Raw genomic sequence first — 23,686 nt, forward strand, 5'->3', positions numbered from 1 at the left:
TTCCATGCCTAGAAAATTCTTTATTTACTGCAAAATTGACCATCACATTGCTGTGTAAAAAACGACATAAAATGGCACGCAGAATAAATACCATAACATTTAGACTGTTTGTAAAAGATGAAAAGATGCAAGACACTCCTAAGTTATAAAAATCTAAACTTTCTTTGGGTCCTGTATGAGCAAACATTTTAATTAATTTGAATCCTTGGATTTCAAGTCCATTTCCAAACCTTAAATGGCTTTGAAAGTCAGTCTAAAATTGTGCAGTGAGTGAGATTGGCTTTCAGATGCATTATTAAACTACCCACCTCTCTGGGGAGAAAATACAAGACATCATAACAGGAACAATGTGGTAAAAGAGAGAATAAAAAAGAGGAATAAAGAAATTGCATTTCCTGTTGTAGCTGCTGCAGGGGATGGTATGTCATCAATTGTCTCCTTTAAGAAGGGCCCAAACTTTGAGATTTTTTCAAAAACATGAATATCGGCACGTGCTGATTTGTTTCCACTCATTGTTACAATGGCCACCTGGAACCAAGATGACTCTGACTTGCACAGCAGGGGGCTGCCCTGATGCCACTGTTAACAGAAACAAGTATAATGAATTGCTCTTCATGAGGCCAGGCTGAAGATTAAAACAGACTTTAAAGAACTTAATTTACCAATTGAAGGTTCATGATGTTAGTGCAGATGTAATTAGAATCAGAAACATTTCCACAACTCGCCACTTGAGTGTCAAGATTTTGAAGACCTGGAATGGCTATTTCACTGCCTACGAAAAATCCCAGGTGCAAATATTAATAATCTTCAGCAAACAATAATGGATTTAAAACATGTTCGAGAGCTTTACCTGTGCTCACACTTTCTTTTTCCCAACCTGCCACCCAACATGGAGTTCCCACTGGGAAAGATCTGTCATTGTTGATGTCAATGCACACAGGCTGGATGTGATCTTTGTAGCTGATTGGTTTAGCCAGCTTTAGCAGTGCAACACTGATCCCAGGCAGATTGCGGATTATAATCCTGTCAACATCCAAGGATGTCTCAAACATTTCTACACCATTCACAATCTGTGGCCCAACAAACACCCTCCACTCACTGACATCGGGACTGGGATTATGTGGAGGAAAGAATAAGTTAATTGTTGGTACATCAGACTAGCAGTAGCAATTACCGGCAGTAAATTCTCACCTGGAGAAACATCGGGCAGAGGTGAGGACAAAATTGTGAGCAATCAGGGTTCCTCCACAAGCGTAACTGCCATTTTTGTGGAGGCGAACCATCCATGGCCATGTTCCTCCAGTTCTGTTCTCTGCAGTACGACTGTTCATAGAAGCTTGGCCACAAATGGGTTCTAAATAAAACAAACAGTAATAATTACAAAAACAAATAACAAATAGGCAGGATTACTGGTGGTAGTTGTAGTTGTTGTTGTGGTGTTGTTGCTGTGTGTGGGGATGGTAGCAGATCAGGACAGTAGATCTATCACTGCTAGATGAAGTACTGGAAGTAACAGCAGCAATACCAGAAGGAGCAGGTGGTGGCAGACCAGGACAGGAGTAGCTGCTGTCAGCATCCAGCCCACTGGAGGTGAACTGGACAAATCCTGGCTGATCAGAGCTGATATGCGAGTTGATCCAGGACTGGTAACTGGACACTCTGGAGTAGACTCCAGGCAGATTGGGCAGAGCACAGCCAAAACCAAAGCTAACAATCCCAGACTGGATCCACTTGTTGCCCTGCTTGCTGACCAGCGGACCTCCAGAGTCACCCTGAGGAGGTAGAGAGGAGGAGTGTGAGCATGACAGCAAATGGGAAACATACAGTTGTGGACTTCAATCAAGCAGAGTACCTGGCACGAGTCTTTTCCTCCTGCCAGAACACCAGCACAGATCATGTTTTCTGTGATTGTACCAACTCCATTCAGGCAGTTACAATGCCTGTTCCCCAAAACTGGAACTTCCACTTCTTGAAGAATTTGAGGGAACGGTAAAGACACTAAGGGAACAACAACATGGGAGACAGTTCACACCACTGCCCATTGATTCCAGATGACAACAACACTGAAATCTAAGCAAAGATTTGTGTGAGCAACAAGAAGTCTCACCTCCCTCATTGACAGCTCCCCAGCCAGTGACCCAGCTGTCAGTACCATTGTTGAACACACTGTCACTGGCTGCCAGACACACGGGTCTGATGTAGTCTGTCAATGTGACTGCTGACGAGAGTCTGAGCAGAGCAATATCGTTGTTGCTGCTGTCACGGTCATAGTTTGGGTGCAAAACAATCCTGGAAACACGTCTGGACACTTCGTTTGGGTTTGTGCCCTGCAGGTTCTGACGACCCAGAGAAATCCGCCACCCAGATGTGCTTGAACTAAAGTCACAGACATGCAATGTGTTGACCAAAGAGTGACAGACAATAAATTTGGACGACTGTACCATCACAGTTACCCACCTGGAGAAGCAGTGAGCAGCAGACATCACCCACTCTCTGTTGATGAGAGAACCACCACAAACATGGCGGCCAAATATCTGCAGACTAACCTGCCAGGGCCAACTTCCAGCTGGAGCATCTTCACCTCCAACTATCCTGTTGCTCAGAGGAGTGATGCCACACACTGCAAAGTGTTGCAGTAAAAGTATCGCAAGTTATCCAATCTGACATGATTAGTCACCAAACCAACAGCGTTCATAAAAAGCCTCAATATACACAAAGATTTGGTCAGAAAATGAAAGCATGTGAATATCAAGCACTTGGTGCTGAGTACCGCTAAGTCAACATTGATGTGTACAAATGTTTGAGAAAGAGGACAGAGACCAAGATGACATAAAGGAGAGTCTTTCCAATCAGGTAAACTATTGACTGCTCTGGGATCGTTGATCCTTGAGGTCTTGTTGTCTCACACATCACCTATTTCAACTGTAATTAACCTGACACAAATATTTGAAAGATTTCAACAGTCAATTTACTCACATTCAGCACTTGAGACAGTTGAGGCCACAGCTGTTTCCGTAAGTTCTGCTTGTGCAGTAGATCTATCACTGCTAGATGAAGTACTGGAAGTAACAGCAGCAATACCAGAAGGAGCAGGTGGTGGCAGACCAGGACAGGAGTAGCTGCTGTCAGCATCCAGCCCACTGGAGGTGAACTGGACAAATCCTGGCTGATCAGAGCTGATATGCGAGTTGATCCAGGACTGGTAACTGGACACTCTGGAGTAGACTCCAGGCAGATTGGGCAGAGCACAGCCAAAACCAAAGCTAACAATCCCAGACTGGATCCACTTGTTGCCCTGCTTGCTGACCAGCGGACCTCCAGAGTCACCCTGAGGAGGTAGAGAGGAGGAGTGTGAGCATGACAGCAAATGGGAAACATACAGTTGTGGACTTCAATCAAGCAGAGTACCTGGCACGAGTCTTTTCCTCCTGCCAGAACACCAGCACAGATCATGTTTTCTGTGATTGTACCAACTCCATTCAGGCAGTTACAATGCCTGTTCCCCAAAACTGGAACTTCCACTTCTTGAAGAATTTGAGGGAACGGTAAAGACACTAAGGGAACAACAACATGGGAGACAGTTCACACCACTGCCCATTGATTCCAGATGACAACAACACTGAAGTCTAAGATTTGTGTGAGCAACAAGAAGTCTCACCTCCCTCATTGACATCTCCCCAGCCAGTGACCCAGCTGTCAGTACCATTGTTGAACACACTGTCACTGGCTGCCAGACACACGGGTCTGATGTAGTCTGTCAATGTGACTGCTGACGAGAGTCTGAGCAGAGCAATATCGTTGTTGCTGCTGTCACGGTCATAGTTTGGGTGCAAAACAATCCTGGAAACACGTCTGGACACTTCGTTTGGGTTTGTGCCCTGCAGGTTCTGACGACCCAGAGAAATCCGCCACCCAGATGTGCTTGAACTAAAGTCACAGACATGCAATGTGTTAACCAAAGAGTGACAGACAATAAATTTGGACGACTGTACCATCACAGTTACCCACCTGGAGAAGCAGTGAGCAGCAGACATCACCCACTCTCTGTTGATGAGGGAACCACCACAAACATGGCGGCCAAATATCTGCAGACTAACCTGCCAGGGCCAACTTCCAGCTGGAGCATCTTCACCTCCAACTATCCTGTTGCTCAGAGGAGTGATGCCACACACTGCAAAGTGTTGCAGTAAAAGTATCGCAAGTTATCCAATCTGACATGATTAGTCACCAAACCAACAGCGTTCATAAAAAGCCTCAATATACACAAAGATTTGGTCAGAAAATGAAAGCATGTGAATATCAAGCAGTTGGTGCTGAGTACCGCTAAGTCAACATTGATGTGTACAAATGTTTGAGAAAGAGGACAGAGACCAAAATGACATAAAGGAAAGTCTTTCCAATCAGGTAAACTGTTGACTGCTCTGGGATCGTCGATCCTTGAGGTCTTGTTGTCTCACACATCACCTATTTCAACTGTAATTAACCTGACACAAATATTTGAAAGATTTCAACAGTCAATTTACTCACATTCAGCACTTGAGACAGTTGAGGCCACAGCTGTTTCCGTAAGTTCTGCTTGTGCAGTAGATCTATCACTGCTAGATGAAGTACTGGAAGTAACAGCAGCAATACCAGAAGGAGCAGGTGGTGGCAGACCAGGACAGGAGTAGCTGCTGTCAGCATCCAGCCCACTGGAGGTGAACTGGACAAATCCTGGCTGATCAGAGCTGATATGCGAGTTGATCCAGGACTGGTAACTGGACACTCTGGAGTAGACTCCAGGCAGATTGGGCAGAGCACAGCCAAAACCAAAGCTAACAATCCCAGACTGGATCCACTTGTTGCCCTGCTTGCTGACCAGCGGACCTCCAGAGTCACCCTGAGGAGGTAGAGAGGAGGAGTGTGAGCATGACAGCAAATGGGAAACATACAGTTGTGGACTTCAATCAAGCAGAGTACCTGGCACGAGTCTTTTCCTCCTGCCAGAACACCAGCACAGATCATGTTTTCTGTGATTGTACCAACTCCATTCAGGCAGTTACAATGCCTGTTCCCCAAAACTGGAACTTCCACTTCTTGAAGAATTTGAGGGAACGGTAAAGACACTAAGGGAACAACAACATGGGAGACAGTTCACACCACTGCCCATTGATTCCAGATGACAACAACACTGAAATCTAAGCAAAGATTTGTGTGAGCAACAAGAAGTCTCACCTCCCTCATTGACAGCTCCCCAGCCAGTGACCCAGCTGTCAGTACCATTGTTGAACACACTGTCACTGGCTGCCAGACACACGGGTCTGATGTAGTCTGTCAATGTGACTGCTGACGAGAGTCTGAGCAGAGCAATATCGTTGTTGCTGCTGTCACGGTCATAGTTTGGGTGCAAAACAATCCTGGAAACACGTCTGGACACTTCGTTTGGGTTTGTGCCCTGCAGGTTCTGACGACCCAGAGAAATCTGCCACCCAGATGTGCTTGAACTAAAGTCACAGACATGCACTGTGTTGACCAAAGACAATAAATTTGGACGACTGTACCATCACAGTTACCCACCTGGAGAAGCAGTGAGCAGCAGACATCACCCACTCTCTGTTGATGAGGGAACCACCACAAACATGGCGGCCAAATATCTGCAGACTAACCTGCCAGGGCCAACTTCCAGCTGGAGCATCTTCACCTCCAACTATCCTGTTGCTCAGAGGAGTGATGCCACACACTGTCAATAAACAAGTAAGCCATATTTTTGTTAATATGTAAATAGTCTGATTATAAAATACTATTATGATTGTCCCTTTACTCACAGACAGTATTCTTTTAAATGAAAACACTTAATTAAAAAAAAGCCAATAAAATTAAAGGATATAATTAAACTTTATGTTAAATTCAACTCACCATTAAGTTGTGCCTCTGATTCTGAGTGGAAATAAAAAATGAAATAAATTTATTTGCGATGTTGGCATTTGAAACACATAATTTTGTTTCCAATCTTTTTCTTATTATAATTATTATAGTGAACAGAAATGTATTTTACATATTCATCCTAAAATGAACATATCAGTGCATTATAGTCTTGTCTTTGCATTGAATATCGTGCTCATATACTCCTATTTATCGTAAAGGGTATGGCGCCAAATCATTGCTACAGGTTTTCAATGATAAAACTAGATCAAAACCTAACATTTGAAACTGTGACAGCATTGTAATTAAGGCAGATACCTAACCCTAACCAGAAACCCTTACCCCCTAACTCTTAAACTCTTTAAACTAACCCCTTTTTAGCCGCCTAATATTTCTCCAATACCCGTGACTCCTAAAACACTCAATATCTCCATTTCACCTTCCCCTGCCGAACCTGCTCCTCTTCGCTTAAGGGTGTCCTTCCCTTCTCCCGCCTTCTCCACCCTCCCACTCCTCCCTACCCACAGAAAGCATTATTCCAAGTAGCCAAGTTGACCTTTCCTAATGCAGACAACTACTTTCAGCTCTGTAACTACTCACCACACCTCACCCAAAAGCAAAAAGACAATCTGAAACTGATCAATAATACCATGGCAATGCACTTTCCAGTCTTGTTGGAGATTCTTCTTTACATCAAAAGGATAGTACTGAATGGCCTCCTTCAAAGGCTAAACTTCCCTTCCTAACCCAAACACCCTAGCCCCAACAAGCCATACTACCCCTTGTCAAGGATGAATGCCAGACAAACCCACAAACAACACCCTCACCCCTGCGTCACTTCACCACTGTACTCATACATTCATCTCCGCTTTTTCCACACAAAACCTCAGGCCTTCAAATATGAATATCACCAACTTTAGGCTGTTACAGTCCCAACACCTGACTTTCTACAACTATCAAATTATATCAGCTTACAGAACAAGCAGTCCAGTCAAGACTCACCTCAGTTCTCTGAACATACACTCACACCACAACTCAAACACATTAAAAAAAAAAGAAGTTTATTCATAAAATATTGACAGACAGAACTTTCCCCACTCTTGGCTTCATCTACACAACTGGGCCTGATCTTGACCCCTGGGAGGGGGGGGGGGACTGTAATCTTCCCACTAGTCTGACTTCCTCATAACCAGTGCAATACAATTTAAATCAACCTCTAAAACCCCAACCCTAACCTGATTCATGTTTATGTGTATACTTGGCCGAAATAGACTCACTAAATAAAAATAAACGATTCTGGTTTAATATTGTTATTCATGCCAAATCAGGTTGAAACATCTGAAATTTTGCTACTTTCATAGTATAGTTAATATGACAGATTGTGCTTTGTTTTTATCATCCCATTTGGCCTACGTCCCATGACGGCATGCCCCACGCTAGATCAGTGCCATAAGTCTGAACAACCTCAAAATATAAGATAAAGAAATATAAAAAAAATAATTTTGTCTGAATTTGAAGATCAAAAAATTGTAACACCTGGTTGTATTTTAACAAAACAAAACAAACAAAAAAAACCTTTAGTTTCAGTTTCAAACTTTGTTTTATTGATTGTATTATTTTTCCAAATTGTCAAACATTTTGGCCTTGATTTGGCTCAATATTGAAGCATTTCAGAAAAATACTTTGAGTGATGAAAAAAAAGCTAATAGAAACATAAAGAACATATAAAAATATCTTTATAAAATTAGAGCACAGCTTTCAAGCATGTGAGACAATCAGTTGACAAAAGTTTACTTTTGGTTTTTTTGCATAACCAAGCAACAGGAACATTTAGATTCAGATTCTGATTCAGGTTCAGATTTCCTTGATTCCCACAATGAAGGAATTTATGCTGCAACAGCAGCAAAAACAAACAGAGGAAAAGACATTCAGGAATGCAAGGAAAGAAAAAGAACAATGAGTAATAATAATAAATATATACAAAAAACAAAAAATAGAAATAAGAATAGAAAATATATAAAAATGTATAATAATCCAAGATAAATGGATTTAATGTAAATTATTACTAGTAGCTTATCACATTGTTGAAAAAAAACATAACCAACAATCCAAAATATTTACAAAGTTAAATTAAAATGAAATTAAATTGTGTTTCAATAGTGTATTTGAGAATATCTAACTCACCTGCAAACAAAAGGCTTGCTAGAATCAATATACAGAGCCTCTTCCTCAAAGCCATTTCGTTGACAGCAGCCTCTCTGCTCTCATCTTTTATACATTTACTTTGACCCTTCACCTGTTGTGAGGCGTGACACGTTTTAGAGTTTTATTTATAGAAATAACAGAGAAACATTTCCTTGTGACGTCACTGCCAGGTTATAGATTATTTCCTATCACCACATTTCCTGTTCAGGATACCTGACACATTAAATTACCACTCTTGAGTATCTTAGATTCAGCGCACAAATAACCAAGACAGTTATTGATGCAATTCAGTAACGGCCTTGATTTAAATCAATCTTTAGAACATTTAAATTTTCTGTTAATGCTTCAGCCCTGCAGTGGAGCAAGGTTTCCTTTAAAATAGAAAAACGGATAAGGTGAGAACGGAATTTACCTGTGACAATGGTTGGTGTGATGTAACAAATACCGGTAAACGCATGTTGGCGTCTTGCCTCATCCATCTTTTTCAGTGTCTTTTTGAAAAACACAGCTACTCATTTGACATACAGATGAAAGAGCTCTACAGAAACGGTTAGATAATTAGCAGAATGTGCCATGAAAAAAAAAACATTATAATGTACTGTATGTGGTCAGTAATTACAATAGGAGGAAATAGAAATATTTTTGACCTGGGCTGAGTAATAGCCATAAAAAAAGCTTTTCGAAGCACTTCCTCATTTTCATTTTACTTCATTTATCATCAATCAATCTGGGAAGTTACTTTAGGCAATACAAGACTTTTTTCATAACCAGGTTGAGTGTCAACACTCTTTTGGTGTTATGTGTCCACATAACATTTCAACCAAACTCAAAATCACTGCATTAATAACACTTGTTTAAGCTGTGAAGAAACACTGAATAAATCATGCCGTGTTTGAAGAGAGGCAAGATGATCTGATCATAGGGAACATCTTGTTAAACCACAGGACCATTTATAGAACAATTGAAAGTAGCTAAACTTCAGCCTGTGGTTTACAAAATTTTTGTCTACCAAAAGTATCTATTATATCTCATATTGCATTTTAATATATGTTTGTTCTATATTTGAAAGATTTGTTATGATAAAGATATGTTTCTTTTCTGTTTTTGTTTTTCCATTAAACAATATATCAATATACAGCACATTATAACAAGCGTTAACAAGTGTTTGTTTTTTATGTTGTGGGCACAGCTGCTGTCTGCAGATATTTAATGCTTGTCTTATATGTCTGTGTGTGCGTGTGCGTGTGTATTTTAATGGGTGATTTGTTACTTTGCAGACAAGCATTAACTCCTGTTGGTTTCTGGTGAATAATTAAATTACTGGTGACTAAAGGAAGTTCAAGGTGCTCGGCAGCAAAGAGGATAATCTGCATTTTATGGATGGATGTTTGTTATTATTTTGGTCGCGTGAGCCAGTAAACGTGACTCAGAAAGGTTGGCTTGATTATGCTTCGATCAGCTGAGAGCAAAGTACACTAAATCTGACCCACATGTACGGTGACTCGAAGGTGGTTTCGGCAATTTGAGGCGAAACTACGCCGCCTATCGATGAATACTGGAACAGCGGGTATAGTGGACACATCTTGCGTAACTGTTAAAAAAAATCATCTCTCGTCCACACATACACACAGAAGATTGAATTTTTTAAAAAATAGACATTCTGTGAGTAAAGTTGAAAGCTGCACACACTTAAAATATTAACATTGCCAAAACATTTCAATATTGTGTTTTTAATGCGTACAATGAGAAGAGAACTGAAATGACTAAAGGGAAGCTTTTATTCGTCAATCTTATATGCTCAGTAGTTTGATAACAATGAATCAGCTAATGCGAAAATATTATTTTAAGTTTGAGGAACTTCGAATGAATACTCTTCAAAACGCTGGCAGTGTTTAATGTGTTAAGCTCGATCTGGCATGGCGATATATTTGTTGAGAGGAGTGGAGCGATCTTTGCGCTCACCCTGAAATGTATCGCCATCTTCTGGTTAAGTTGAGCAATTATAATTGTTAGTATTTTAGTAGAAAGACGTCACCGATGACGTTTCTGTGAAAGTTTGTGCTTCCGAAATGTCCTGCAGTCTTATTTCGACAATGTTTTCTCTTCTTCTGTTTCACATCCAGCCTGGCGTCAGTTTAGTCGCACCTCCTGTTGGTGCTGGATTTCAGTGGGAACACATTCTATCCAGACTTCTCCTTCAGTCCTTCAATTGCTCTCCGTCGTTTCAGGTTAGTGAAGAGCAGTACGAAGTTAACAAGATATGTTGACACACAGACCATACAGAAGTCTCCCAGAACAAACGCTAGAATCGATGCCAGATAGAGGGAGCCGGCCACAGACACCCAGGAGGAGAAGACTAAAAACAGCGCAGCTTTTCTGGACAGAGACAGTCCTGCAATTAAGAGTAAGTACAGTTTATCAATGCGCATAAAATGTGTTCACAAACCTACTTAAAAAAAAATACAATCACATCTATTTATATTTAAGAAAATATTAAACGCAGACTATCCACTTTGCATGGAAATAAGTATTTTGATTACATTGCAATTTGCATAACAATGAAAAACTTACCAAGACACATCTGCAGAGTGTAAAAAATGATGCCAAGCACACTGTTGGGCTGGTTCAGAGGGCTATCTTTGTCAACAAAGTACTGGACTAGGCCAAAACCCCGTCCCCATCTGCAACAAGTTATATGTTAAGTTATGAGCACGAATGTGAACTAACTGCTATTGATTGTGTGGCCGTGGCAACACGTGGCAGTGATTGCAAACAGTTCTCTCAAATATTCAAAAATGTAAAATGATTAAATAGAAGTGAGTTTTCAAGAGGCGGTTCGAGGAATGAAAATCATACCTGGAGCTGAAAACCTTAGAGCAGCTCACAGACTCCCCCAGGTCGCACATCGCCCTGTAATCCGGGTTTCTCTCTCGGGATAGCTCGACGTGGAGCGCGTAAACAGACAAAACTAATCCAAAAACACAGAGAAATATGCGCACTTTTCTCTCCCATGTGGGGATCGCCATGGCTGTTTCTGCTCAGATGGCCACTTTAGGACCAATCAAATGGAAAAGAGACGGTTTCCCTTCAGCTTGGACTATAAACAGACTTCCAGGCGACGTGTTAAAAGTAGGGTCCCGACTTTTGATTGGTCTGATGGATTTTGGTCGCCGTCTGTGATTGGACAGTCCAGTCCAGATGTTCCAGCAGCCAGAGGGGCGTCTACTCTGTTATTACTGTGGACTTCAAACTGTGTGCAATTACTATATACATCTGATGTATCACAAAATGATATACAGAAGATAATTCAACCCTTAATCAAAATTTATATCACAATTTAAGCAAATGTTGTTGCGTAACATTGTAAGTACCTCTGTTTAGGTGATAGTTAGGTGAGGTGTAATATGTTTTTTAATGTTTTGAGTAATTACTTCTAATGATACAAAGGCATTTAGGCAAAAGGGGTCTGAGAAATGGTCAGTATTTCGGTGACTGCGACTTAAATTTATCATACGTTCATAAATTTAACTCCAGGTGATGAGAGCCAAGTAAGACCCTCCTAAATTAATTTCTGGAAAACGGCGTCACCTCCCCCCAAAAGGGGAAAAAACACACAGAGACCCTACTGTCTGCCCCGCTGTCCCGCCTTCTTTGACGCGCTCTTCTGCCATTGGATCGTCTTAGAGACATGGCTGCACCTCATTGGCTCGCCACACGCCAATCAACTGTAACGCGGAAATGCACGAGGAAAGGGCGTACAGAAACAAGCGATAGCCTTGATACTATGCGATTAAAACGTTAATCCTGGTGCAGTGGGTGGCTAACAAATTATCAAACACATACTGTAGATTTGAAATGCGTCATTATTCAGTGCGTTTGGCGAGTGAAAGTCTAGAAAAGTATGGTTTAATTGTTAACGGTTTCAGAAATCCCGAGTTTCAGGTAGACTACGCCCCTGCGTCAAAAGTGGGTAAGGCTATTTCTTCATCTTTTAATAGTTTATGGCCTTTTAAATCGACTGTCAGCTCAAACCTACATCCTAATTAAAGTCAGATCTTCGGATTTACGTGTCCCACTTTTCCCCTTCTACTCCAAATCGAGGAGTTTTGGCTCGAGATCTACAGGTTTAGCTTTTTAAATTAAGGCCTAATATTTGACGTTATTGTGCCGCGATTGTCGATTTGGCATCATTTTCTATTTTCAGGGCACACATTAATGTTGAATATTGTTATCAAAAGGTTGCAAACCATTAGCCTCATCTGGTATTGCATATGTACAGGAGTATATACACGTGTAGCTGTCGTCTCCGATTATTTGTCTTCAACTTTAATTACTGAGCCATAATTTAATTACTGAGCGCCAAATTTAAGTCACAGTTAAGACAAAAGAGCAACTGTTTACTGGCGTTCAACCAGCTTACTCTATTATTTAGAAACACATTAAAGCTGTTCAGTCAAACACAATCATGTTTATTTTACTTACTGTTGCTGATGGTGTAGAGATGCTCATACTTGCATGTAGAAAAAAAGCTGTAATATCATTGACTGACCCAGTATTGCTGTTACTTTTGATTCTTTGTAGAAACATGTCGACTAAGGAGGGCATTGAAGGTAAAAACGGCCACTCTGTGGCCATGTCATCTGTTGGAGGAGCCGAGGACCCAAACGGAGAAAAGCAGAACCATCGTGGCATTCAGGAAACAGAAGACTCCACCGACGCCAGCACAGCCGCTAAAAACTTGGCTCTACTTAAGGCACACTCTCTGGACGTCAAGTTCGACGTGGGAGAAGAGTACGACGTCATAGAAAAAATCGGAACGGGGGCTTATGGTGTTGTTTCATCTGCCAGGAGACGGGACAACGGTAGGACTGACAACAGTGTCAGAAGTGAACTCACTGTAGAACACTGTGACTTGAATGTGACGCTCCGTCCTGTGCTGCTGCCCTCTCTCACACTGTATTTACATTTCACACAGGTCAGAAGGTGGCAATAAAGAAGATCTCCAATGTTTTTGAAGTAGTGACAAATGCCAAACGCACACTGAGAGAGCTGAAAATTCTCAAGCACTTCAAACATGACAACATTATCGCCATCAAAGACATCCTACAGCCTAACCTTCCTCACTCTGCCTTCAAGTCTGTGTATGTACCCTGGTTCCAAATTAAAGTGTACTGAATAACAGAAACTTGCTTTTCTGAATAGAAATCTTTTTATGTGCTTTACATCTAGAAATTGACCAAAATATCCCACTGAGTTCATCTCAATTTTCTACCTTCCTGTCTGTGCAGATACGTGGTGCTGGACCTTATGGAGAGTGACTTGCATCAAATCATACATTCGGCACAGACACTCACCCCAGAGCACACCCGATACTTCCTGTACCAGCTCCTGCGTGGCCTTAAGTATGTGCATTCTGCCAATGTCATCCACCGTGACCTCAAACCATCCAACTTGTTGGTGAATGAAAACTGCGAACTAAAAATTGGTGATTTCGGCATGGCAAGGGGTCTGAGTTCACACCCCGAGGACTGCCACTCTTTTATGACCGAATATGTGGCGACTCGATGGTACCGCGCTCCCGAACTCCTGCTGTCCTTGAATCATTACAGCTTGGCCATTGACCTGTGGTCTGTGGGCTGTATCTTTGCAGAAATGTTGGGACGTAAGCAGCTTTTTCGTGGGAAGCACTACCTCCACCAGCTTCAGCTGATTCTTTCTGTGTTAGGGACTCCTCCCGAGATACTGATCGGCGGCATTACATCAGATAGAGTGCGCTCTTATGTTCAGAATCTTCCGTCACGTGCTGCTGTGCCTTTGTCCAAACTGTACCCACAAGCTGAACAAGAGGCTCTGGACTTGTTGGCAGCCATGTTGCACTTTGACCCCCATGACAGAATCAGTGTCACACAGGCACTGGAGCATCCGTACCTGGCGAAGTACCATGACCCAGATGATGAACCAACTTGCGTCCCAGCATTTGACTTTGAATTTGACAAACTTTCAATGAGCAAGGAACAAATTAAAGAGGCAATTCTGATTGAGATACAGGACTTTCATCAAAGTAAACAGACCTGTCGTCAAAAGCTCCAGTTCAGGCCTTTAAGGGAAAATGGCAGAACGGCAGCACAAGGTAATAACCAGTGCTCTGCTACTCCCTCAGGTGGTAATCTGAATAAGTCAACCCTGGTTCCAATGGCACAGCACCCTCAAGCAGCACAAGCAAAATCTTTGCAACAGCAAGCTCGCACACAAGCAGAAGGGAATCACTCATTTACAAATCACCTGCAAAACTTTAATAAACCTGCATCCGTTTTAGAAATAGGACCACCTCACGTCGCCCATAATTTGTCGCTCCTCTCCAAGAGTGACCCAGTTGATGTAGACATGCCCAGTGCAAACTCGGAGAGTGGTCAGCCGGAGACGATAGATCTAACAACACCAGTGTCCAGTCATGACACACCATCAGATACAATGAGAGACACTGAGGCACAGGAACAGCTCACCAGCAGTCAGGCTCCTCTGACTCAACCCACCCAGAGCCAGGCCGTGACCCAGGCACCCATCTCCATTCCTACAAGGCCAGCACAAACCTTGACACCCCTTCCCACAACGGTGCCTTCTCTGTCTCTGTCTGCGGCACAGGCTCAGTCGCTGTCTAAGTCCCTATCACAGTCACTGTCAAAGAATGTCAGGCCTCCACCAGGTGCAGGAGAGGGACCCAGAAAAGAAGGCGCCATTTCAGAGGATACCAAAGCTGCCCTTAAAGCAGCCTTGCTGAAATCAGCTCTCAGAAATAAAGCCAGGGGTGGTGAGTTCACCTTTTTGACTTTATACTTCATTCCAATTCACATCTTTCTTTGGACCACCTTTATCTGAAAAAAAGATTTCTTCATTGCAGATGGGGGTTCCGCTGCTTTGGGCATCGACCCTGGTGCAGGTGTATTATCCTCCCTGTCTTCAGTTGCAGAGCATCGGAAGCCTGTCACAGCACAGGAGCGTCAAAGAGAAAGAGAGGAAAAGCGAAGAAAGAGGCAGGAACGTGCAAGGGAGCGGGAGAGGAAAATGAAAGAGAAGGAGAGAAGAGAGGGGGACTCGCTAGGCGGGGTTTTACTGAGTGACAATGACAAAAGCCTGTTGCAGCGTTGGACCATGATGATGGACAGATGTAATGACAAAACCCAGATTCCCAATAAGGACGGAGGGAAGAATAAGGACTGTAATATGAACTCACTCCAGTGCGTAGCTAAAGGTGAAACCGCTCAAAGATTACCGAGTAGTAAAACAGAAAAAGTGCTGAGGAAGCTTCAGTCTCATCAGCAGTTCATCTCTGATGAGGCTGACAGAGCCAATGAGCCAAGTGTGTTTCATCCTACCAACACCCCGCAACCACCGCTACTTTTTTCTATGAGCCAGTCGAAGCCTCCAGCAGATATCGCTGTTGCTGTAAGCACAGGGATGGATATAATAAGCGGCACCAGCGGCTTCGGTAAGAACAACATGCTCAAACCTCACAGTGAGGGCAGTGGACATAGTGGTTTCGGCTGTTTGGGGAATTGGGGCGGGCAACCGCAGCAGTCACAGCCCAAAAGCAAACTACAGCCTGCGAGGACAAGCTTCCTTCAGCCCCAGCTCAAACCTCAAACCCAGCCCGACGCCCAGCCACAACTAATTCCCTTGGAGGCTTTTTCGACCAAAGCTCTGACACAAACCACAATAGAAAAAAATGCATCCGCAGACATTGGTGGGCAGAATAACCTCAGCTCGCAGCAGAACCCCTCCGCTGCGAGCACGGGGCCGATGGAGAAGCTCTGTCCCTCTGTGGAAGAGAAATCCGGACCACGGGCCACAAATCCTCTCACTGGGGCTTTGGGTGTGCCATCACAGCCTCAACCCAGTTTAGGATTCACAGATACTGGCCAGCAAGGGCCCACCATGGCCCCCGACATCCATACAGTTACACTGCAGCTGTCAAAGTCACAGGTGTGCCTCAGCTTTATCTGCTCTCAAACGTTTGAGGTTATTTGTCAACAGTATCATCAATTACAGTTAAACCACATTATATAATCGGTGTCTTGCTTTAAAAGGTGACTGAACCAATATTTCATCCTTTTGTCCCATCAGGTAGAGGATGTTTTGCCCCCCGTGTTCTCAGTTACACCTAAAGGCAGTGGGGCGGGCTACGGCGTGGGCTTTGACCTTGATGACCTTCTTAACCAGTCGCTCACAGATCTGCAACACTATGACCGAGACAGGTGACTTTAGAGGGCATCTCTGAGATTGTGTAACCTGAATAAGACCATACAATGTGTTTTTTTTTTTTTTTTTCCTCCCAGTAGAAAAAAAGAGGCAATTATTCATCAAAAAGTCAATATTTTATTTAACAAAGACAATTGTAACAGCTATAGTGATGTAACAGTATAGTAATTAATGTGTGGTGTTCAGCAGATCAGGAACTAGTATTTTCTCTGCAATCATTGTGTTGTATTCACCCACATAATTAGGTGCATTATATCAGTTCATTTTGTTCTAAAAAAGGAGGGTATGAATTAATAGTTATGCATTAAATTAAGGTCAGCAGCAGCACATACATTCCTTCTCCTACACTACTCCATTTATAGACCTCCTTTAAAGTAAGATGTAATCTAGATGTCAAATCAATCAGACCTGCAAGTGATTTTCCCAAACTCCGATAAGCTGCAGACATATGTTTTGTCAAAGGGCATTCACTAAGACATTTTTCTATCTTTTGCTTCAGTTTTGACTCGGCCCCCCTCTCAGCATCACTCTTATCAGACTGGAATGAGGTTCATCGCATGACTCCAGCTGATCTGGAATCTCTGCAGCAGGAATTGCAGCTGGGTTCTCCCATGATCCTCTCTGATTCCATCCCTTCCGATGCCTGACTTTCAACCCTGTGGACCTTTTTTAGACAAAGCTTTTGTTTTAGGCATGAAAATCAGCCGTAAAACACGGTTGTCTTAAATCTGATGCCAGCTTTGTTATGGTCTCGTCTTCATGACAGTCTTTTTTACGATGGAAACAGGCTCCATTGTCTTTATAATAAAGAATCAATCACCAGCCATCTCTGTGTAATCAAAATTGCTGTGAAACATGAGACTAACAGGAACTGCCGCAGTACTGACACTAGTGGCTGTAAAAGAATAACAGAAATCAAGTGAAACTGGAGATCCAGTAAAATATTTCCAGACCAAGTTTAACTCAGTGCTGACCTGATTTTAAGAAATTAACAATTCATTTCAAATACAGAACATATCATTTATTGACAATTTTGATTTAAAATCTAAAACCCATCCTACTTACTTTGATTATAAAATCACAGGGCAGAGTTTTGGCTATAAAATTTTTTTTTTTTTTTTTTACATTTCATATTTAAGGCTTCATGTGCACATAGGGTACATTTTTTTATTACAAGTGAGCCCCTCCTTCATTTGGTTTAGTTGTTGGTCCCATCAGACAGCCCATTTTCTAGGATACTTATCTCTGAAGTAGGATGAGGAACAATGACAGACAGCCGACCAACAATGCATTTCTCCCACACCAGTTCTGATTCGCTTGGCCATACAGCCTGAGCTCCGGTACCATGTTGGTGAGGAAGCCTGTGAAGGTGGTCAGTCTGGCGTACACGCCTGGTTTGTTCCTGTGAGCGCAACCTTCTCCAAAGCTCACCACTCCAGCTTGAACCCAGGTCCCGTTCACCATCTGGCAGACGAGGGGTCCTCCTGAATCTCCCTAAACACACCACAGAAGCAGGCAGAGTGGCTCAGTTTTCAGCAGCAGGTTTTAAAGTGCTCAATAAGTGCTGCAAGCTACATGAGGAACTTAATGTGTCTTTCTTCTGTCCACCTAAGCGAGTGTGCTTTTGTGAGTCTGCACAGACAGTTGAATCAACAGCACCTGGCAGGAGTCTTTGCCGCCCTCCTGGTATCCTGCGCAGATCATGTCATACAGGATGTCCACCTTATCTTTCGGGTCCAGCGAGTACATCTCCTGACATGAACTTTGGGAGATGATTGGCACCTGCACTTCCTGCAGCGTTCCCAATCCTTGCAGCGGCACTAAATATGACACCACATATGCAGAAATGCCATTTGTAATCTATAAGCTTCAATTTACAGAGGATTGTTGCATTTCATGTCATTTTAAATAGTCTCATCTTTCAATTTTCTACTATGTTTTCTGTACATTTGTACAAAATGTTATTTTATATTACAAAATTAAAGCCCAGTTCCACAGCTTCTGTACTAAAAACAACACATATATAATGGATAAGATAATGGATTGTTACTAAACAGTTTAATTTTTTTTTATTTTTTTAAAGTAGGTGATACCAGTAAAGTAAAACCAGGATGATTCATTTGAAACCCTAAACGCTGGTTATATCACAGCTCAATAGTAAAAACCCACACACAAGCCAATCATAATGACAATATGGAGTTTTGGACACACTCCAAGAGTTTCAACAATGATCTTCTTAGCCTGTTCATGGGTTAAGAGCATGTCAACAGGTGCACAGTGTTGCAGGTTTATCAAACAGTCAGCAATCTGCCATCTGAACGTGCTAGCATGTAGTGTCTTCCCATTGTGGTGCATCACTGCACATGCATCTAAAAAACATTTTTCTTTGTGGGTAATTTAATCCCAGGCCAGGAGAGGGTGACACCACCATTTACTGTATAAAAATACTAATTAATGCACCGTGTTTATTAAATTAGATTAACAGATTAAAATGAAAAACACCTACCGTCATCCCGGATGTTCCCCCAGCCGGTGACATAGCACTGCATGCCACTTGGAAACAAGGTGCCAGAGGACGGAAGGCAGATGGGACTGGCATAATCTGACCAGGTTATCGGGGTGGACAGCTCCACCAAGGCTACATCCTGTCCACTGTGAGGTTCCACATAACCTGACGGTACTATGACCTGCCTCACTCGATGTGATGAATCATGAATGTTGAAGCCATTGAGCTGGTGCCGACCAACGTAGATGATGTAAGAGCTCACATCAGAGGGACTGGAAGAAGAGAAATGGTCAGGAAATTTACAACCATGCATTTCAAAGTGTCAGTAGCTATTGAAATGGCTTAAAAAAAGAGGTAATGAAAGCAACAATTGATGCATAAATTAACCTCGTAACAGCTTCAGATGGACAAAAGTGTCACCAGATCAAGTATAACACTGACAGCAGAAAGGAGATACAGTCAAGCTTACGTAAATATAAAATAGGTCACATTCTGCTTAAAAAGTCCCCTTTCCTCAAGGGCTTTACCGAAACCACAAGAAATCCACCATAATAACTATTGCAGCACACAGAACAGCAGAGTGTGTGTGGACGTGTGCGTGTGTGTGCGCTTGTGTCAGAACTCAGAATTCACCTGCTGATTTTTCTGTCATTTGTTTTCTTACTTGGGGAAACAGTGAGCAGCTGATAGGATCCACTTCTCAGAGATGATGGAGCCTCCACAGATATGAACATTACTGGATGTCTGGAGGCCGAGGGGACAAAAGGGAGTGAGTCAAACCTGCATCACCAGCAAAAGGCCGCTCTCAGCAGGTCAAGTTGGGGGAAAAAATAAGGCTAAAACTAAACCACACCGCTCCACTTTAGTGAAAAATGATCTTGGAGTTGTGCTGTTCAGAGGCACTCACCTGGACGTCCACCTGCCATGGCCAATGTCCCTCCGCAGCGTCTGCCCCACCCACGATCCTGTTCTCCAGTAACGGTGGTCGGCCGCAATCTTTCCCGTTAACCATGATACCTACAGTAGAGTGCACGCCTGTTTTTCAAACTTACAAAGACATCAACTCGAAAGGACTTGGTGTTTTCACTTCAAATAACAATGCACAGGTGTTACCGCACAGGTGCACCAGGAACAAACGTGGCGAAAATGGAAGGAGGGGGATAGGGGTGCACGACGGAGATTAGGTTACTCACCCGAAACGAACAATAAAATGGCTGGAAACAGGACTTTAAACGACATTTTCTTGTTCTAAGAGTTGATTGGAGTTCCTGCGAAACGTGAAACACGAAAAACAAGATTTTTCCCCGAATCGTTAAATCCACCTTTTTTCCTTCCCAGGTGAATAGCAGCGTTGTAATTTTTTTTCTTTTTAAATCTATTTATTTATTTATTTTAAGTCGCCTCTGTTTTTTCAACGTCGAACGTTGTCTTCCTTTTATCCGAGTTTAACCTTAAAAAAGCAACAAATTCACCGAAAACGGTTCGGCCAGGAACAACCAAATACCTGTCTTTTCTGGCTACACCCAATTAAACTTTCCGCCCCGCCTTCTTACGCCGTCTCAGCCAATTGTTGAAGAGATTTAACAGCGGACCAATCAGATCCACCGTATTATATTTGACTGGATCGAGGCTAAATAGTCAGGTTCTCCAGCACGGTGCAGGCTATTTCAGCATCTTCAGTTTCGGCTTCACTTTCCTAAAGCTAAATAAACCACATCTCATAATGCACTCCTACTGGAAGAGAGTCACTCGAGCCAATTTCCGAGGAATGTTTATGGAGGCTTTCAGTGATCTTTCAATGACTGTGCGAGGCTGTTATTCTGCTGCTTCTTTTCTTTAATGCAATTCAATTTTTTTTCTCGTCTTGCTTCTCTTGGCCTTTTGACCTTGGCTACTTGCCCATAGCAATGCCCTCTGTGGGATAAGTTAGATGCTGCTCCACAATAGTATTTCACCCCAGTATAAACTCACAGTAACAGTTCATGAACCAGAATTTGAAAGCAATCTGTCTTTGGATTTCTATCTGGACCTCTGCTTGACCTTCTGACCTTTCCCCCCACTGTAACAATTGAAAAGCTAAAGTATTTTTTGCTCCTTCTATAAATGCTGGATTACCACAAAATCTATGGGAAAAAGGGGAAAATGACAATACTAAATTTGTATTAAATATTAAGTGGAGCATGGTGAAAATGTCTGCTTTCTGCATGACTACATTGTGCTTGTTGTAACAAATATGAAGCACAAGTGGCTGCAGAAAAACTTGTAAAACCGGTGGATTAGGGTTGGGATGAGGAGAGCATGGATAATGTGTTGATTGCAGATCTTGACTTCTTATTGGAAGGTAATTGAACAGTCAGCTGTAGTGGTCATAAATAAAATTGTTCTCAGTTTATTAAATGCGTGTCACTATCAAAAAGGTGTGTTTTAATGTTTTTAGTTGTGTTGTGAAGATCATCCTTGACTTGTTTGAGGGTGTTTAGTGTGCCACACATTTTAAATGTATTTATTCACTTCCTTTTTTATGTGACACCAAATGATTATTTCCTCTGTCTACAAAGCTGTTTCTCTCTTCCCTTCTCTCTTTTCCTCCTCTCCCTCCCTCCCTCCCTGCGTCTCTCCCACCCTCCCTGCCCCAGGCACTGTGTCTAGTTTCACAGAGCAATTGAAGGTGACAGGGACAGAGAGAGAGGGAGGGAGGGACAGAGGGAGGACACATCACGGTATCGCCTGGGGCTACACAACAGCAGAGGAAGAGCGAGAGATGGAGGGACAAAGATAAAGAGATGAAAGACTTGTGAAAAGAACTCACAGGGAATTCCATAAACAGGTAACAGGAAAGTCACACACATACCCTCCAAACACACGCACCTAAAATGGCCAGCTGATAATCACTTTTTAAAAACCTCCTAACTGTGTCTTATAGTGTGTGCACCCCCTTATCTCCACTCACCTCAGTCATAATATATGAAGGCATTACAGGGCCCACCCAGGAAGGGCAATTATAATGCACTCCCATTTGTTTGTATTTTAAAGATTTGATGAATATTTGTGGTGGCATTGTAACCATGGCGATTGCCTCCACCGCCATCACCCCCCCACTCGACTTTTCTCCCCTTCCAGCTCCGTCCACCTCCCCTTCCCCATCCCCCCTTTAGCGATGAAAAAGCAAGGGATGGTGAGAGAGGGAGGGAGAGGGAGAGAGGTGACAGGACTGAACTAACAAGATGCACTAAAAAAATTTCATGTCCTGGAGCTATGAATCTTTGCAGCAAAGCATGCAGCCATCTCCCCCCCCCCCCCCCCCCCGCCCCTACCTCCCCCTCTCTGTCACGCATGCATACACGAACATTGTTACACTCAGCAGCACACAGTGATCACATAGGTTAAGCCCCACTACAACAACTGGAACACAATGAAAGACAGGCACGGCTTCCTGTTAAAGGCAAAACAAAAGGGTGTGATGGGAGATTAAGGCAGTGTGTTTATGGCCACTTCACCATCAGTCAAAGTTTGCTGCTTAACTTTCCTTCACACACATCATTTCCTCTGATGGATAATTTCAAAGTACTAAAGCTCCAAATTTTAGAAAAAAAAAGTATTTTGAAGCTCAAAATCTTCACTTTGATACTTTACAAAGCACAAGTACTAATGCCAAGAAAATACAAATAAATGGAATTGAAATAAAACACAGTATAGAGTATGCTATGACATTTATTTTGTTTGCACTTATATTTACATATTACTTGTTATTTTTATTTATTTGTTAATTTACTCTGTCTCTTTGTCTACTCGACAAATATAGGTAATAATATTAATATAATGATCTTTTAACATGTAAAACATTATAATATTTCAACGTGCCAACATTAATCCTTTTCAAAGTTTTATTGCCGATTAGGTGATTTTGTTAATGTAAATAAACCAGTTGTATTATTACTGGAGTAAAGGCAGTGTGTGTCTGAGTGTTTCCTTCACGGTCGATCTTACTTTTTTACCTTTGAACTTGTCAGGTCCTTTTCTTTCTCCAAGGTACGTCTTAGAGGCAAGCAACAGAGGAAGAGGAGGGCAAAGAGAGAGAGAGCGAGAGAGCAATGGGGGCAGCAGAGAAAGAATAGCATAGTATGAAAGAGAGAGGGAGCGACAGAGAGAAAGGGAGCGCAAAGTCTTGTCAACCGGAAATAAAACAAGCTGGCACCCTCCCCATCCCTAAGCCCCTGCACCCACCCCAAAGTCACATACTTCCTCTTCACTCTCTTTATCTCTCCCTTCTGCTTCCATCTTCCATCTCTTGCCACTTCCTTCCCTTTCTACAGAAAAAAGAAATATATTTAACTCTGTTTTCACTCTTTTTTCTCGCCTTCTTTCCAACATAAGTACCATCATACCAGCATCATCCCTTCCTCCTCACTGCTGACCGCTTCCCTGCATCATCCCTGCTTCTTCTTGGTCATCTCTTAACCGGCTAGGGTTAGGGCGTGTGCGTGTGCGTGTGTGTGGCTGTGTGTTTGTGTGTGTGTCTGTGTGTCTGTGTGTGTGTGTGTGGGGGGGGGGGGGGGGATTAACACCGACTGTCTGTCTTTATTGTCGGTGGAACAATAAAGACAGAGAACAACACAGGTGTTCTTAGGAGAGCTGTTGAACAATTTTATTAAAGGACCCTCTATAAAACAAGCCAAATATCATCCTATACACTCAGTGATGAGATGATTAAAAGCAACTCAAACATTTAGTAAAACAATCCATTACCTGAAGGAACATTACTTGGTGACCGTGTTTATATTCAGGCCTTAAATCAAAGGAGGACAATGATGCCTTTTC

General features: G+C 42.5%; 4 protein-coding genes across 7 annotated transcripts; 1 reads left to right on the plus strand and 3 right to left on the minus strand.

The window, feature by feature from the left end:
• Positions 1-5: 5 nt before the first annotated feature.
• LOC130522410 (transmembrane protease serine 9-like) lies at positions 6-8,654 on the minus strand. Its single transcript, XM_057026808.1, has 18 exons — positions 8,086-8,654; positions 5,896-5,916; positions 5,557-5,719; positions 5,215-5,483; positions 4,960-5,105; positions 4,528-4,879; positions 4,009-4,171; positions 3,659-3,927; positions 3,409-3,554; positions 2,977-3,328; positions 2,458-2,620; positions 2,108-2,376; positions 1,853-1,998; positions 1,526-1,772; positions 1,192-1,354; positions 851-1,110; positions 663-772; positions 6-579 (listed from the first exon to the last, which is right to left on the minus strand). Exons 1-18 carry the CDS (start codon positions 8,138-8,140, stop codon positions 334-336), a joined length of 3,540 nt encoding a protein of 1,179 aa, XP_056882788.1. The 5' UTR covers positions 8,141-8,654; the 3' UTR covers positions 6-333.
• Positions 8,655-9,866: 1,212 nt separating this feature from the next.
• On the minus strand, positions 9,867-11,788 carry vkorc1 (vitamin K epoxide reductase complex, subunit 1). The gene is made up of 3 exons (XM_057026882.1): positions 10,963-11,788; positions 10,678-10,787; positions 9,867-10,498 (listed from the first exon to the last, which is right to left on the minus strand). The coding sequence occupies exons 1-3, from the start codon at positions 11,130-11,132 to the stop codon at positions 10,287-10,289; spliced, it is 492 nt and encodes a 163-aa protein (XP_056882862.1). The 5' UTR covers positions 11,133-11,788; the 3' UTR covers positions 9,867-10,286.
• On the plus strand, positions 10,342-17,188 carry mapk7 (mitogen-activated protein kinase 7). Of its 4 annotated transcripts, none has more exons than XM_057026840.1 (7): positions 10,342-10,510; positions 12,688-12,968; positions 13,082-13,247; positions 13,395-14,914; positions 15,005-16,086; positions 16,228-16,358; positions 16,862-17,188. In XM_057026840.1, the coding sequence occupies exons 2-7, from the start codon at positions 12,692-12,694 to the stop codon at positions 17,007-17,009; spliced, it is 3,324 nt and encodes a 1,107-aa protein (XP_056882820.1). In that variant the 5' UTR covers positions 10,342-10,510; positions 12,688-12,691; the 3' UTR covers positions 17,010-17,188. The 4 variants fall into 4 exon arrangements, with proteins under 4 accessions (XP_056882820.1, XP_056882814.1, XP_056882828.1 ...); XM_057026834.1 differs by lacking the exon at positions 10,342-10,510 and adding an exon at positions 11,833-12,076; XM_057026848.1 differs by lacking the exon at positions 10,342-10,510 and adding an exon at positions 11,839-12,072.
• zgc:92313 (uncharacterized protein LOC436869 homolog) lies at positions 16,457-22,938 on the minus strand. Its single transcript, XM_057026871.1, has 7 exons — positions 22,864-22,938; positions 20,062-20,136; positions 19,776-19,885; positions 19,533-19,612; positions 18,869-19,140; positions 18,022-18,182; positions 16,457-17,856 (listed from the first exon to the last, which is right to left on the minus strand). The coding sequence occupies exons 2-7, from the start codon at positions 20,105-20,107 to the stop codon at positions 17,602-17,604; spliced, it is 924 nt and encodes a 307-aa protein (XP_056882851.1). The 5' UTR covers positions 20,108-20,136; positions 22,864-22,938; the 3' UTR covers positions 16,457-17,601.
• Between the last annotated feature and the right edge of the window lie 748 nt (positions 22,939-23,686).

This window comes from Takifugu flavidus, chromosome 1 (assembly GCF_003711565.1).
Source record: "Takifugu flavidus isolate HTHZ2018 chromosome 1, ASM371156v2, whole genome shotgun sequence".
NCBI lineage: Eukaryota > Metazoa > Chordata > Actinopteri > Tetraodontiformes > Tetraodontidae > Takifugu > Takifugu flavidus.